This window comes from Schistocerca serialis, chromosome 4, assembly GCF_023864345.2.
Source record: "Schistocerca serialis cubense isolate TAMUIC-IGC-003099 chromosome 4, iqSchSeri2.2, whole genome shotgun sequence".
In the NCBI taxonomy this organism is placed as follows: domain Eukaryota; kingdom Metazoa; phylum Arthropoda; class Insecta; order Orthoptera; family Acrididae; genus Schistocerca; species Schistocerca serialis.
Genome location: NC_064641.1, coordinates 2,281,538 through 2,295,281, shown reverse-complemented (window position 1 = coordinate 2,295,281; position 13,744 = coordinate 2,281,538). Strand labels below are relative to the sequence as shown.

Below are 13,744 nucleotides of genomic sequence, written 5' to 3'. Positions count from 1 at the left end.
ATTCAGGTTTTCACACTGTTGTACATCTATTAAGCTGTGTAAACGCTTATAGTGCACATTCTCCTCGCATTTGTTGTATACTGCACCTCAGCGCTCGGCTGAACAATTACACCCAGGCATTGGAGTGACTCTGTTGAGCTTTGATAACCTTCTTTTCACAGAGACCTGAAGTACAAAATTGCTACTGAAATCTATTTAAGATGACTTGCATATTCCCTGAGAATATGGACTTGATATTAGCACACCCGAAAAATTATTAGTCACTCTTTCAAATAGTACATCGTCCGTTTTGGAGTACTGTGCATTGTAAGCGGTTTGTTGACGTAAGTCATGGCAGTGAAGTAGTGTGTATGCGCAAATAGGTGGTATGCAACCAGCGCAGGACAGAGTTGACTTGTGGACTTGACAGAAGAGTTGAAAAGCAGCTAATGTATTTGGATGTGCCCACACCGTGAATGAAGTGTCCTGATTTATTTGTGTACCAACGTGAACTGTCCAACGTGTTTACAAGGAATAGTGTACCACTCGCTGCAACGTCGAATATAGTAACAACAGCGGTCGTAAAAAGTCTGACAGCGGCGGAGACAAGTGTCACACCGTGTCAGTTACAGGAGCGGCTCCTGTCAGGGGGTGCAAGTCCTTCTCAAATAGCATCTGATCGAACACTGCGAAGAGATCTGCTTGTAATGGACCAGAATAAATCGCAGATGAGCAATGCTCACGCCAGCTGTTGAAGCTGCACGTCTTCTGTGGGCCTCGCAACACGGGAAGTAGGCGGTACGTGGTTGGAGGAGTGTAGCGTGACTTGAAGAGTCCGACTTTTCCTCTTCTCAAATGAAACCAGGCGTAGAGTTTGTCGACAGCCTTTAAAGTCGTTTACCCTGCATAGTGTGGAGGGTGTAGGTCAGACCGAAGGCGTGTCTGTGCTTGTTTAGGGATGTTTTGAACGCCACACCTTGAATCCATTCTCTTTCAGAGTATTGTGAACTTGAAGCAGGATGCTTATTTCAATGTTCACGGTTACCAACTGTTGCCCATTCTTCTATATCTTCAAGAGCACGAGTCAGCTCTGAACACTGTCGTCTTCAAGATGTCGACAGTCATGTTCACAGCGCAGCATTCATTCACTTCCGATTTGGAAAACATAGGAACATACTATAACATCACGACTGACCCGCAAAATCAACAGACATTACTACCACAGAAAAAATCTGGGACTATTTACAGCACCGTGTGAATAGTAGCAATCAACAATTCTCCATTTTAGTAGCTGCAAAGAAAGTCGTATCCACGGAGTGGTAGCAGGTGGATGTGACTTACCTGAAGAAACTTGTCTTAGCCGTATATCTGAGGCTATTATCAAGGGTAAGGCGTTGTTCCACCTGATGCCTCCTGTAGTTGAGTCAAGTTCTGTCAGATGCGTTTATTTAACATCAATAATTTCCCCTGATTAGAAAGCCTGAAAGATTTGGATGACAAAAAGCAAGTTGCGTTAATATAAATAATGTCACAAGCCTAGGTTTACAAAACTTGAAGGACAGATAACATACGTCGAAACTACAAAAACGACTGCATTAAGAAACGGATGATGATAATTTATAGTTTATCAGTAAAGCAATACATCATTTACAAAGTTTTCTAATGAGTGTTTGTAAAAAGGCGTCCTACGCCTGGGTCTAAGTAGGCGTGAACTCGCCGGATCGTGGAACGTCGCACCCACTGAGATAACCTGAACAGTATCAAATTGTTTCGCAAGATTTCGCTTGTCAACTACAAAACAGTATTTTTAGGCACGCCATATACAGTAGTCAAGTCGAGAGACGTTAGGGGAACATATTTGCCGTGGAAATGCTCCTCCTCTGACTATCCATTTGTCGTAATCTTAAACAATGTTCCAGAAATACGCAGGGGCACAACCGAAATGCTTAGTACTATTTGCAGTGGTGTGTCTCGTAGGAAATCGAGAAGACCGTTGTTCATAAAGCCCGTTTAAAGAATAGCTGCTACACTCGCGGGGACAACATACGTAGCTCTAAATCTACATCTACTTCCATACGCCGGAAGTGTGTTACAAAGGATACTTTCAATTGTACCAGTTATTAGGGCTTTTCCTCGCTCTATTCACATGTGGAACGCGGGAAGAACGACTATTTAAATGTCTCTGTGCACAGTGTAATTGATCTGTATTTTACCTTGCGATCACTGCGGGAGAGATATGTTGAGGGCTGTAGTGTATTCACCGAGTTACCAAGTGAGGGGTTGGTTCGTGAACATAAGAGGAAACCTTGAAAAGCTTTCACTTTTCTGAACTATGTAGCTCAAACAATAAGAGTTATAAGCCCATGTAATGTTTTCCGTCTTTTAACATATCTCTTGGGAGCAATTTCACACAGTGTCTCACACATTTTCCCAAATTGCATGTTGAGTTGCAAGTCAAATAAAGCAAGTTAATTATTTATATACAGCATAGGTACGCATCTCTAGAAATTTAACTTTTTCTGGAAGTCCTTCATACTCTCAGGTTTAAAGCAGATTTAAAAAGATTTTGCTGCCATAAATTATACTTACCGAAATTTCTAATTATGTTTATTAAAATGTTCGGTAACTAACTGATAGTTTCTCTTTAAAAAGGTCTTTTGGTTTCGGATATAAGACATAAGAATAGTTTACTTCTTACCTAAGTATTTTGTGAGACAGTATACAAAATTACAGACCCTATCTTTAATAGTTTTTAACGAATGTGGAAGAGAACATAAAAAAAGTGCACTTCTTGGAAATTCAAGTTAAAGTTAAAACTTGTTTCTCTACCTGCGCTTCAGAATACTAATGCATCCCAGGCACAGATTCATCTTCTTTCATCTTCTCCGTGGTGTTGTTGTCCCTCGCTTTTCTTGTTCAGACTTTCTCTTATTGTTGCTTCTTTGGTAGCTTCCATCACTGATTGTCTGCTCCGAAGAGTCATCTGCGGCCAATGGCAGTTGAAGTTCTTTGCATATTTAGTCTACGAGATATCGCAACCTGAACCTGTACGCTGCACCGCCACTGAAACACAACAGAGCATCCAACACACCTGTTTTAAACTATTTAGTCCTACCAGAACTGTTTTTGGTATCGGTTCCCATATAGATATGTTAAACTCTCATTTGTGTTTTGAGTCATAACATGGAATTACTGCTCTAATAATGTTTTGTCGCTAAGCCATCAGAGACTAAACAGTCATCGAAAACAGACAATTGAGAACAAAATCCCTTTTGTTAAGAGAACTGTCTGCTTGACATGAGAATGTCGTCATTAAATTTCTCTAATTTTGGGGCTTTCGTCGGCGTAATTTCCACGAAATTGACTTTTTCTGGTTCAGAAAACTGCAAAGGACTTTTTACGACTAAAATTAAAAAGTGGTGTTTCGATACTTATTCGCGTACTAGTCCTGTTAAAGCCCGTTCTTGAAACTCAAAGTGGTCTTTCTCGGGACATTTTGTGTCAAACTTCAAGTGGCGCTAGTTCAGCTTCCCTCACGGGTCAACAAAGACGTGATAATTCGTGCTTTCCTTCAGAGTATACGTTCAGTGTCTCCCGACAGTCTTGTATCGTACGGGCCTCATACATTTGAGCAATATTCTAGGATGCATTGCACGAGTGATCTGTAAGCAATATTCTTTGCGGACTGACAACATTCCCCTAGTATTCCACCAACAAATCGATGTCCAATTTAATACCCGACTTTCGATTTGAACATACAAGTTCTTTGTTAAATGCAACTGCTTTTTCCTTTCTTAACTGGAACTCCTTTACAGCGTCGTTGCATGGAACATCTATAAACAGCTGAGTCCAGGTCTTGTTCTCACTCTTTCAGGTAACGTTGCATGTTATCAACTCCCTCTTTATTTGCTCGTGCTCTACCGGATAACATCTTTCTTTTTGATGTCACAAATAGGTGGTCGTCCAACATTAGTCAACAGCAATGGCTTTCTGCGAAGAACATCGTTTCAACTTACCTAAATTTCAAGTTTCTGCTTGAGGTCCAGCGTAACGCGTTGCCTTATAACAGCCATGATACTGAACAGTAAAGAACACCACAATTTCAAATATGTAAAGTGTTCAGAATGAGATTTTCACTCTGCAGCGGAGTGTGCACAACTATGAAACTTCCTGGCAGATTAAAACTGTGTGGCGGACCGAGTCTCCAACTCGGGACCTCTGCCTATCGCGGGCAAGTGCTCTACCATCTGAGCAACCCAAACACGACTCAACGACCGGTCCTCACAGCTTCAATTTTGCCAGTACCTCGGGCAAACATTTGAAGCTGCCTAAGCTGAAAACATACTGCCATAATAAATAAAATAGGCTGGTCAGTTAGAGAGGAATGGGCATCCCTGAAACGGCTACCACATAAGTTAGACGCACAAATGTAGATAAAAGTTGACTGCGAAGAAACGTTAGGGAGGGTTCACGAGTTCTAGTCTCGGTCCGGCACATAGTTTTAGTCTGCCAGTAAGTTTCATGTATAGTGATTAACATTGTAAGGCTACCGGCAGAATGAATAGTAGGATCTGAGTCACGTAGTATTCCGTCGTTCTTGTTCTTGGGCGAAATATGCATGCATGCGCTGAAGGAGTGCCATTTGTAATTATGGCCTTGTGGTGGACAAAGTGCTGAGCATTCGCTGCCGAGGTGTATTTCAAAAATAAACGGTTCTCCCATCGCAGTTCAGTGACACTTTGGTCTTCATTCCGAGTTGAAACGATGTGATAAAGCCGGCCGCGGTGGTCTAGCGGTTCAGGCGCTCAGTCCGGAACCGCGGGACTGCTACGGTCGCAGGTTCGAATCCTGCCTCGGGCATGGATGTGTGTGATGTCCTTAGGTTCGTTAGGTTTCAGCAGTTCTAAGTTCTAGGGGACTGATGACCACAGCAGTTGAGTCCCATAGTGCTCAGAGCCATTTGATGTGATAAACTCCCGAAACATCGAACGATCGTACGGCGGGTGCCAGAATTCAGGACCACCACATCTTGTGCAAAGAAGGGAAGTCGAGGACGACGGAGGACACAGCGGAGCACGGAGCTAGTGGAGGAGGAGGGCCAAGCGCTCACCTGAAGCCGTCATCGCGTGGCTGCCCGACGTGCCTTGGCGCTAATGGCGTGAACAGCGAGGCACGGTTCCACCAGGAAGCGAGGAGCAGATCACACCATCTGACAGTCCATGAATATCTTGCGGAGTCATTTTCCCGGTTGACTGGTTTCCAGATTTGGAGACATTCGTTGACCAGCACGGTCGCCCGATTTGACTGCCCTTGACTTCCGCTTGCTGGCGCACTTTAAAAAAATCAAGTGTGCACTGCACGTTCTCATACCCCGGCTGGACTCAAGGAAAGCGTTTGTACAGCTATAGGGGAGATCCCAGTGAACATGATGAAACGAATGATAGAAGCTGTCGTTAATCACTAGGAGGTATGCACGAAACGTGATGGCGACCCTCTACAAGGTGTCTGTCCTAAGAGTCGTCAGGTGCATTTTCTCTGGTGTTTCGACAGATATTTGGAATGCAGTATTTGCTACGTGTAGATGGAGTCGGCCCAGAGAAATACTGCTCATTTCATGCGATGTCCAGCGTCGATAAAAGCTTCGACTCGTTTCTCGTTACAAACAAAATGATTTTTAAATCGGAATTTTAAGCGCTGTGTATTAACAGGGACAGTGAAACACGAGGGACGACGAGAACTGCAGCAGCGACTGCACCGGCCTGCCCCCCCCCCCCCCCCCCCCGCCCTTGACGGCTACTGCCACGCTGAAGCACGCTGCCCAGCCGCTGTTGGAGTACTTACTGTGTCCTTCATGTTTTACTGTCCTTGTTAGTACATAGCGGTTAAATGAATATCACACTAAGCTGGTGGTACTCTATCCGATGGGCGGGTAAAATTACGATTTAAAAATCATTTTGTTTGTAACGAGAAACAAACCGAAGCTTTTATCGATGCTGGACGTCGCATGAAATGGGCAGTATTTGTCTGGACCGACTCCATCTACACGTTGCAAAAAATAAATTGCAAATATCTGCCGAAACACCAGGGAAAATGTATCCGATTACTGTTCGGACAGACGCCCTGTATTTGATATTCTATTTAAAGCCTAATAAGGGGCGCGTATTGCATGTAATGGGATATACGTTTCTTCGTTTCAATTAATTTGTTAGTTTGTTTGTAAGTTTTGTCCTTTTTATATCATACTATTCATTCTGTCAGACCCTGTAATTGATTGATAACATGTACGCCCACGATAATCCACTGTCGTCAATTCTGTTTGAATGATTGGAGATCTGATGTGTGCCAGATTACAGTGAGATCGCAATAATGAGGTCAGGATCAGCTGAAGTTTAGTGTAGTTGCCCTGGCCACTTACGTCGTGAAAGCAGCCTATCTGAGGTCACGTGGGTGTACGTTTGTGCCACAGTGAATGGAAACCTAGCCCGCCGTTACAGCAGACTGTGATGCTGCAGCACGCTGCGGCAGCAGTATTCTAGCACCCGGTGGCCCGATATACTAGGTAACTCTCCTCCACCCTCTTCGACAGGCTGAGAAGTCTGATGTGCGGCCGTTGCGAAACACTGCATGTATCAAGAAGGTAACGAGGAGATTTTTACTTGTCGAAGGGTTTTCTTTCTTACGCATTGCTAGTCTGCTATTTCCTGCTAAGGCGTTTCACTTTTTTTCCACATTACGAGTAAGTTTCAAATAAATATTTGTCACGTCAAAAGTAATATGTAGGATGTAATAATAAAGGGTCTTTAGAAATGCTGAAATACTACTTCAGAGAAAGAATTTGTATTATAAAGTAGTCGTCTTGCGGCATACTACATCCATGATGCCTTCTACACTCATGCCCGTAAATTAAGGATAATGCTGATACATGGTGAAACAACGCTCTGGTGGGCAGTTTGCTGGATTAAATCACGTCGGGGTATGACCATGCGGTGCCTCTGACCTGCGGTGGTGTTGGCAGCAGTCCACGTACGCAGAGGTTTGTTGGTGCATGTCATAGTTAGGTGCAACGAGTAAGTGTGCAGACGTTTTCAGACGGGCTAATGGTGTTTTGAGAATGGCTCAAAGAAAACATATTGATGACGTTATGAGGGGTAGAATACTAGGGCGACTGGACGATGGTCAAACACAGCAGGTGGTACAACTGGCCCTCTGTGTGCCACAAAGTGTGATCTCAAGATTATGGTAACGATTCCAGTAGTCGGGAAACGTCTCCAAGCGCTACACTACGGGGGGTGGGTGGGGGGGGGGGGGGGGGGGCGTCCACAGTGCACAGTGTACAACACCACAAGCAGACCGATATCTCACCGTCAGTGGCTGCAGACGGCCATGGAGTACTGCAGGTAGCCTTCCTCGGGACCTTACCGCAGCCACTGGAACAGTTGTCTCCACACAGTCTAAAGACGACTAAACAGACATGATTCATTCACCCGGAGACCTGCAAAGTGCATTCCACTGACCACTGATTACAGGAGAGCCCGTAAAGCCTGGTGTCAAGAACACAGTACATGGTCATTGGAACAGTTGTCCCAGGTTATGTTCAAGGAAGAGTCCAGGTATAGTCTGAACAGTGATCCTCGCCGGGTTTTCATCTGGCGTGAACCAGGAACCAGATACCAACCCCAAAGTGTTCTTGAAAGGAAACTGTATGGAGGTCGTGGTTTGATGGTGTGAGGTGAGAATATGATTGGTGTACGTACACCCCTGCATGTCTGACAAAGGAACTGTACCAGGTCAGGTGCATTGGGACGTCATTTTGCACCAGTATGTCCGCCTTTTCAGGGGTGCCGTGGGTCCCACCTTCCTCCTGATGGTTGATAACGCACGGCCCCACCGAACTGCCATCGTGGAGGAGTACCTTTATACAGAAGATATCAGACGAATGGAGTGGTCTGCCTGTTCTCCAGACCTAATCCCCATAGAGCACGTCTGGGATGCTCTCGGTAGGCGTTTTGCTGCACGTCTTCAGACCCCTGGGACACTTCAGGAGCTCCGACAGGCACGGGTACAAGAATGGAAGGCTATACCCCAGCAGCTGCTCGACCACCTGACCCGTTGTGCGGCCTGCGTACGCGTGCATGGTGATGATATCCCATATTGATGACGGGGTACATGCGCAGGGAACAGTGGCGTTTCGTAGCACATGTGCTTCGTGACGGTTTTCTCAATTTACCACCAATACCGTGGACTTACTGATCTGTGTCGTGTGTGTTACCTATGTGCCTATGCTATTAGCGCCAATTTCGTGTAGTGCCACCTTGTGTGGCACCAAATTCTGCAATTATCCTTAATTTATCAGCATGAGTGTATATGCGTACCTTGTAATATCACCCTTCTGGTCACTGTTGCCAGAGCGGATTGCAACCGGAGGGGCGGTGTCGTTCTGTTTGAAGGTGTGCATCGCAGAAAACATTCCCCATCAGTGCGCGCCATAATTCGTGTATATTTTTGGTCGATATTTCTTGGATTAGTTAGAAATCCTCGGCACAGTCTCAATACTGCTCCTGAAAACCTTTTGTGAAACTGACGTCCTTCCGCCATTTATTATTCATCTAACTGACATACTCAGTATTGTCCAGATATGCATTTTGCCAATTTTCTAGCGGAAACGAAAACAATGAAATGAACTGTAAACTGTTTATGCAATGCAATATCGAAAATATTTCATTTCCATGTATTCGTGTAAACAACTTTGAAATCGTGAAACAATTTCTGTGCGCTGTGCGCAGCTACTTCGCCAATCTCTGTGGCAACGCCTCTTCACAGTTCCGCAGACAACCGTTGTTTCCATCTGCAGGTGTCAAGGATTTCCTAAAGTTGACTCAACTGTAGGAGTGTCTTAGCAGCAAAGAACAAATGTATAAAAACTGCATGCATGATGCGGCGTTTTTCCACGCATCTCGCTGCTTGTGACATGATATGGCCTCCACTTTATAGGTAGGTCGTTGTTATCCTCACAGCAATTGTTGCCTGACAGTAAGGGATATGAGTACCAAGTTTGGTTGAGATCGGTCCAGTAGTATAGGAGGAGATGTGGAACATACACATACACGTTTTTATTATTTATATTGATACAAGTATCAGCTATTTTATCTTCATAGCAGGAGAGAGGAAGTCGCTACATATACTAAATTCTGCTAGACACGTTTGTAATGCTATTGCTTGTTTCGTAGTGTCAGCTACCTTCCTTCCGCTAGGTGGTCAACACACTTTTTTTTTTAGTTTCTTGCGTTTATGTACCTCCTGGCTACAAGTCCCCAGACCACCTACATTTCATTTTCATTGCATACCATAGTTACATCTTGTACCTCAATATGTTTCCTGACCCTTTTCTTGCTTTTCTTGTCTCCACCGGTAATTTCCAAAGGTGTATCTCCCCATTTCACTCATGAAATAAAAATTGGTAAACGGGGCAAGTAGAAAATTTCCATTCGATACAACGGCAACTTAGTCTCAAAAGCTCTATTTAGTTTCCCAACAGCACTTAATCACATATTTACTTTGCTTTTTATGTCATTCACTTCCCGTCCTGTCTTCGTCGTCAGGTTCTATAAAATATAAAACCCTCTCGCTGGTTCTTCTGACTCCATTAATAGCATGTACTGATTTTTTCCCGACAACTTCAGTACACGTTACTCGAGTTTTATCCTGCAGTATTGCTGATTTTGAGGAGTCTTACCTAACAGTACGATGTCATCGCATTAATGAAGCTGACCAGGTATTTTCTAATAACATTTCTCGTTAGTCGAGAGAGAGAGAGAGAGAGAGAGAGAGAGAGAGAGAGAGAAAGGGGGGGGGGCGAATTAACATGGTGCCATAACTGCTTCAGATGTTCCACGCAGTCTCCTCCTACTTTGAGTACTAAGCACAGAGCCTGTGAAAAAATGGTTCAAATGGCTCTGAGCACTATGGGACTTAACTTCCGAGGTCATCAGCCCTTAGAATTTAGAACTATTTAAACCTAACAAATCTAAGGACGTCACACATACCCATGCACGAGGTAGGATTCGAACCTGCGACCGTAGCAGTCGCGCGGTTCCAGACTGTAGCGCCTAGAACTGCTCGGACAACCGAGCCGGCATATGCATATCTTAAATCAATGCCCTATTTCAACAGTGCCTTGTAGTATATTTTCTAGAAACTAAGCTTTCCAAGTACCTATAAATCCACGGCCAAAATGAGAATTTATGTAAATAGCACCGTTTACTGCTCCTCCCTAAAATAACTTTAACGACGTACTAATGATTCATAGCGCCAGATCTATTTCTAAAGACAGGTTGGCTGGTTTCTTGATTAAAATCCAATATATACTATCTGATTAAAGGTGTCCGGACACTGCTATCTAAGGCTGAAGTAACCAACAGACCTGACGAGTGTCGTACCCGCCAGCATGAAAGGATGCCGGGGCACCTGGGTGGCGAGCGCGGTTGTCAAAGAAATCGCTCGAAATCAGGGGAAGGAATCACTCGTGAGCCCCAGAGTGCTACCAGCAGTTCATATAAGAGTCGAGCTACCACAGTGACTATGCGTAGGGAGGTGATAAGAATGGAGTCGAGTTACTGCCCATAAGCCACAAATTTCTGTGGTGAATGCTAAGCGACGCTTGAGGTGATGTAACGAGGGTCTACACTGGCCAGTGTAAGACAGCAAACGAGTGATCTGGAGTGATGAATCCCGTGGGAACCCGATGGAAGGGTTTGGGTTTGGTGAACACTTGGACAACGCTATCTGCCGTGTTGTGTAGAGCCAGTAATGACGTGCGGTGGAAGCGGTGATACGATATCGCGGGTGTATTCCGTTATTATGGTGTGATTATTACACTATGCTTAAGAAAGCCCTAAACGAGGAAGGATATGAACACCTTTTAGAGCATTGTGTACCGTGTACAGGAGGGCAACAGTTCAGAGACGGTGGCAAACATCAGCATGACAATGCACCTTGTCATAAAGCAGCATCTGTGAGCCAATGGTTCGTGGACTATAACAGTCCTGAAATGGGCTAGCCAACCATGAATCCCGACCCAATGGAACACCTGCGGGATGAGTTAGGACGTCGACTTCGCCCCAGAACCTGGAGTCCAACATTACTACCCTCTCAGGTTTCGGCTCTTTTGGTAGAATGGACTACCATTCCTCAATGGATCTTCAGACGCTTTACTGAAAGTGTCCCAGCAGTATTCAAGGCGTCATAAAACTAAAGGGTGGGCACAGTCCAGATGCCCAGGTACTTTTGGTCGGGTAGTGTAGTTACCATGCACTAGGTCGTAATTGTAATAAGTGTCTTGTTGCCGTACACAAGTACACAATCCTGTCAGCTATTGCAGTTTTACGCCAGTCGACCACATTTTAAGAATGTCTGACAAGACGAACCTCTAGCTGTAATCAAAGGACGTACTTTTATATAGTTATACTGTATTCTCTTGAAAACGGAATGGATGCGCAGTCCATACTGTGCAGTAGCAGAGTTTGCAAATAAAAGAACACTTTAATCCAGCCAACGAAAAACAGTGTGTCAAAGCTTTATTTTCATTTCTTCAGATGAGGCTGGTTCTTCAGATGAGGCTTGGTTCAGCGTGTCAGGATATCCGAATGCATTAACAAGACTTCCGGTCCAGTCATATTTTGCCCACTGTGTATAAATGAGAGTATTAATACATACCGGGAAAGCTTGTTCTATAGTAATACATTCACAGCTAGGAATTAACCTAAAACTTAAATGTACCAACGAAATTTGTCCTGCGCTAAGCTCCCTTGGGGTATCCTAATACAGTGTGAGAGATAAACTGAATTTATGATAAGAATCCTCGTACTGCGCACCGTATGTGATTTTCCGGGCACTTACCTCAGTAAAGAACAGTGACGAAGTGATCTTCTTCTGCATCTCACATACAGCTATTTGACAGGATTGAATCTAGATAAGGCTGAAGGATGAAGGTTTAGTGCAACATGTTCAATATCACTTTCCTTGTGAAAAGTCTTATTCGTTATACAGTTACTTAATTTCTGTTCAAAGGATCCTTCATCGCGGTACTTGTGTTTGGTATAACAGAAGGTGAAACAACATCTCACTTACCGTGCTTCTCAATTAGCCTGCTGCTTTCATACGTGTTTCAGTATCAGAACAGTGTTCTTTGCGTGCACTAAAGCTAAGGACATATATATTAAATATGAATTTTAACAGACATTATTTCATGGTAAGAATTACTTCAACTGGCCTATTATATTTTAGTTCCTTTTGTCTTAGCTATGTGTATGTGTGATCGTGTGTGTGTGTGTGTGTGTGTGTGTGTGTGTGTGTGTGTGTGTGTGTGTGTGTGTGTGTATGTGTGTGTGTGTGTATGTGTGTGTGATAGAGAGAGAGAGAGAGAGAGAGAGAGAGAGAGAGAGAGAGATTTTGAGTTGTCCTTACCAGAGAATAAAAGACGGTATTGCTTGTAGAAATGGATCGCTTGTAGAAATGGATCGTTGGTGAGAAATCAGCTGTTTCCAACAGTCCTATATTACAACATAATTGTCGTAAAGGAGTGTGACTAAAATGTAAGTTAAATGTTTATTTGACGCTACAGCAGTGAAGCCATAGCGCACATAACTTTTTTTTAAGCGAAAATTTTATGTACTGGGCCTATGACTTCACTACTGCAGTGTCAAACAAAGATTTAATTTCACAATAGTGCTTTTATCTTTCACTCAACGTCAGCTTTTGGAGAAGATAGCGTTTAACGCCACTTTCTTAAGAAAGGAAAAAGCAAGAAATCCTGACAATGTTTTCCTAGATATAATTGAAATCCTTTTTATGTGGTCGTTAGGTTTCAAATGTTTGTCGTAGGCAGCATGCGTTAACTGGATTCGGCATTGAGATAATCGGTAATGGAAAACGGCAGGTAATGTTGTCTTCTTTCCTCCTGGAATAGCTTTTGCATAGCTTCACAATAAATACTTACAAGGAAAAGTTTCACTTTTATTTTAAACACTAGACTCCATGTTGATCATTTACTAAACAATGGTAGCGTTACTGTACATCGTTTATTTCGTTCGTAAACTCCACAATGCAAACAACAACAAAAGGATACACCGCACGTGTTAAAGGAGACGAGCGCTCACAGCTCACAGTTACCGTGTATTGTGCATCGACGAGATCTGATCAGTGATGTTTGCTGTGGCATGGCACAGAGTGTGTGTCCAAATTTCTGGCGTTTGTTTACAGTTCCCTCGTGCGTGCTATTTCGCAGCAGACGCTATATCGTGAACCTATTGTTACCTAAATGAATATCACTTGGAATTTTTCTGTAAAATATGGCAGTGAGTGTATGTGTGCACAAATTCGTGTTGGAAGATTGCAAGAGTCAACAGTGTTTCGAGATTCGAGTGGCCGCCGGTCGGCAGACACCGTCGCGTCGCTTCGCTTCGCAGCACTCCGCAGTGTTTCCGGAGAGACACCGCTCGCCGGCTCGAGGCGGTCCGGCTGGCGGCACTTTGGTCCGAGCAGCCCCCGGGGGCGGCGGCCGGGGGCGGGGGGCGGGGGCGGCGGCCGGCGCGTCAGGTGCCGGGGTAGCGGCAGTACGTCTTGCCGTCCAGGTCCTCCATGGAGATCCAGTCCTCGGTGGGGCCGCCCTCCGACCAGTCGGCGCGCACCTGCGGCACGGCAACACAAAAGTTGGCCCAGCTTTTGTCCTGGACACACCGACAGGTGCCCCAGTACAAGGCATCGCGAA

The 13,744-nt window shown here is 44.4% G+C and overlaps 1 protein-coding gene across 1 annotated transcript in view; it reads right to left on the bottom strand.

Annotated features, from left to right (window-relative positions):
* Positions 1 to 13,545: 13,545 nt before the first annotated feature.
* Positions 13,546 to 13,744, bottom strand: part of LOC126473635 (dipeptidase 1-like) — a 1,495,347-nt gene continuing 1,495,148 nt past the window's right edge. The window contains exon 14 of the mRNA XM_050100820.1: positions 13,546 to 13,664. Coding sequence (XP_049956777.1) covers positions 13,569 to 13,664 — 96 coding nt within the window. The 3' untranslated portion in view covers positions 13,546 to 13,568. The remainder of the gene's footprint in view (positions 13,665 to 13,744) is intronic.